The sequence below is a fragment of the Sinocyclocheilus grahami genome, unplaced genomic scaffold, assembly GCF_001515645.1.
Source record: "Sinocyclocheilus grahami isolate Dianchi unplaced genomic scaffold, SAMN03320097.WGS_v1.1 scaffold13534.1, whole genome shotgun sequence".
Taxonomy (NCBI): Eukaryota; Metazoa; Chordata; class Actinopteri; order Cypriniformes; family Cyprinidae; genus Sinocyclocheilus; species Sinocyclocheilus grahami.
Window position 1 is genome coordinate 4,815 of NW_015514950.1, and position 796 is coordinate 5,610.

Here is a 796-nt window from a genome sequence, read left to right on the forward strand (position 1 = left end):
GTGCTGTCGACTGTCCAGAACACGCCGGGCATCACCACGCTCACGACACCCATCCAGACCACCGCGCTGCAGGTTCCTGTACATCACTCACACACACTACAGTCGGGATACACTGACAGAAACATCATAGAGCAATCAGTACAACTGTTGTTGTAATTTATTGGCAAGCCAGAATGTGCACCCATCAACAGAAACATACATTAGTCCAACCCTGTGTGGTTTACGTGTTGCTATTTTTAACAAACCATATTACAGATGCCTTGTCAGATTTAAGTTAAACCGCTGTCTATCTATCTATCTATCTATCTATCTAAATCCCTTTCATGTCAGAATATCGTTCTGTTTATGGTTCTGAATGTCGTGGCTCTCTTTCACAGACGCTGATGGGCAGCAACATTCTGACCACCGTTCCCATGGTGATTGGAGGTGGAGACAAGCTGCCAATCAAGCAGCTCTCCTCGGGCACCGCCCACACGGGGGGCGGGGCCAGGGTGGGCATGGAACAAGGCGCGGCCGTTACTGCGGGAACGGGAGGAGTCGTGAAGGAGGGTGAGAGACGGACGACACACAACGTCATCGAGAAACGCTACCGATCGTCCATCAATGACAAAATCCTGGAGCTACGCAACCTCGTGATGGGCAGCGATGCCAAGGTGTGTGCACCACATTGCATGCTGGGATGTGTGGAGCCCAGGTGACTGTCTGACAGTCTGTTTGATGTGATTGACAGATGCACAAGTCTGGCGTTCTCCTTAAAGCCATCGACTACATCAAATACCTGCAGCAGGTGAACCAT

At 50.6% G+C, this 796-nt stretch overlaps 1 protein-coding gene across 1 annotated transcript; it reads left to right on the forward strand.

Annotated features, from left to right (window-relative positions):
* The first annotated feature begins 6 nt into the window (after positions 1–6).
* LOC107579013 (sterol regulatory element-binding protein 2-like) lies at positions 7–717 on the forward strand. The gene is made up of 2 exons (XM_016264904.1): positions 7–78; positions 378–717. The coding sequence occupies exon 2, from the start codon at positions 384–386 to the stop codon at positions 696–698; it is 315 nt and encodes a 104-aa protein (XP_016120390.1). The 5' UTR covers positions 7–78; positions 378–383; the 3' UTR covers positions 699–717.
* The last annotated feature ends 79 nt before the right edge of the window (positions 718–796 follow it).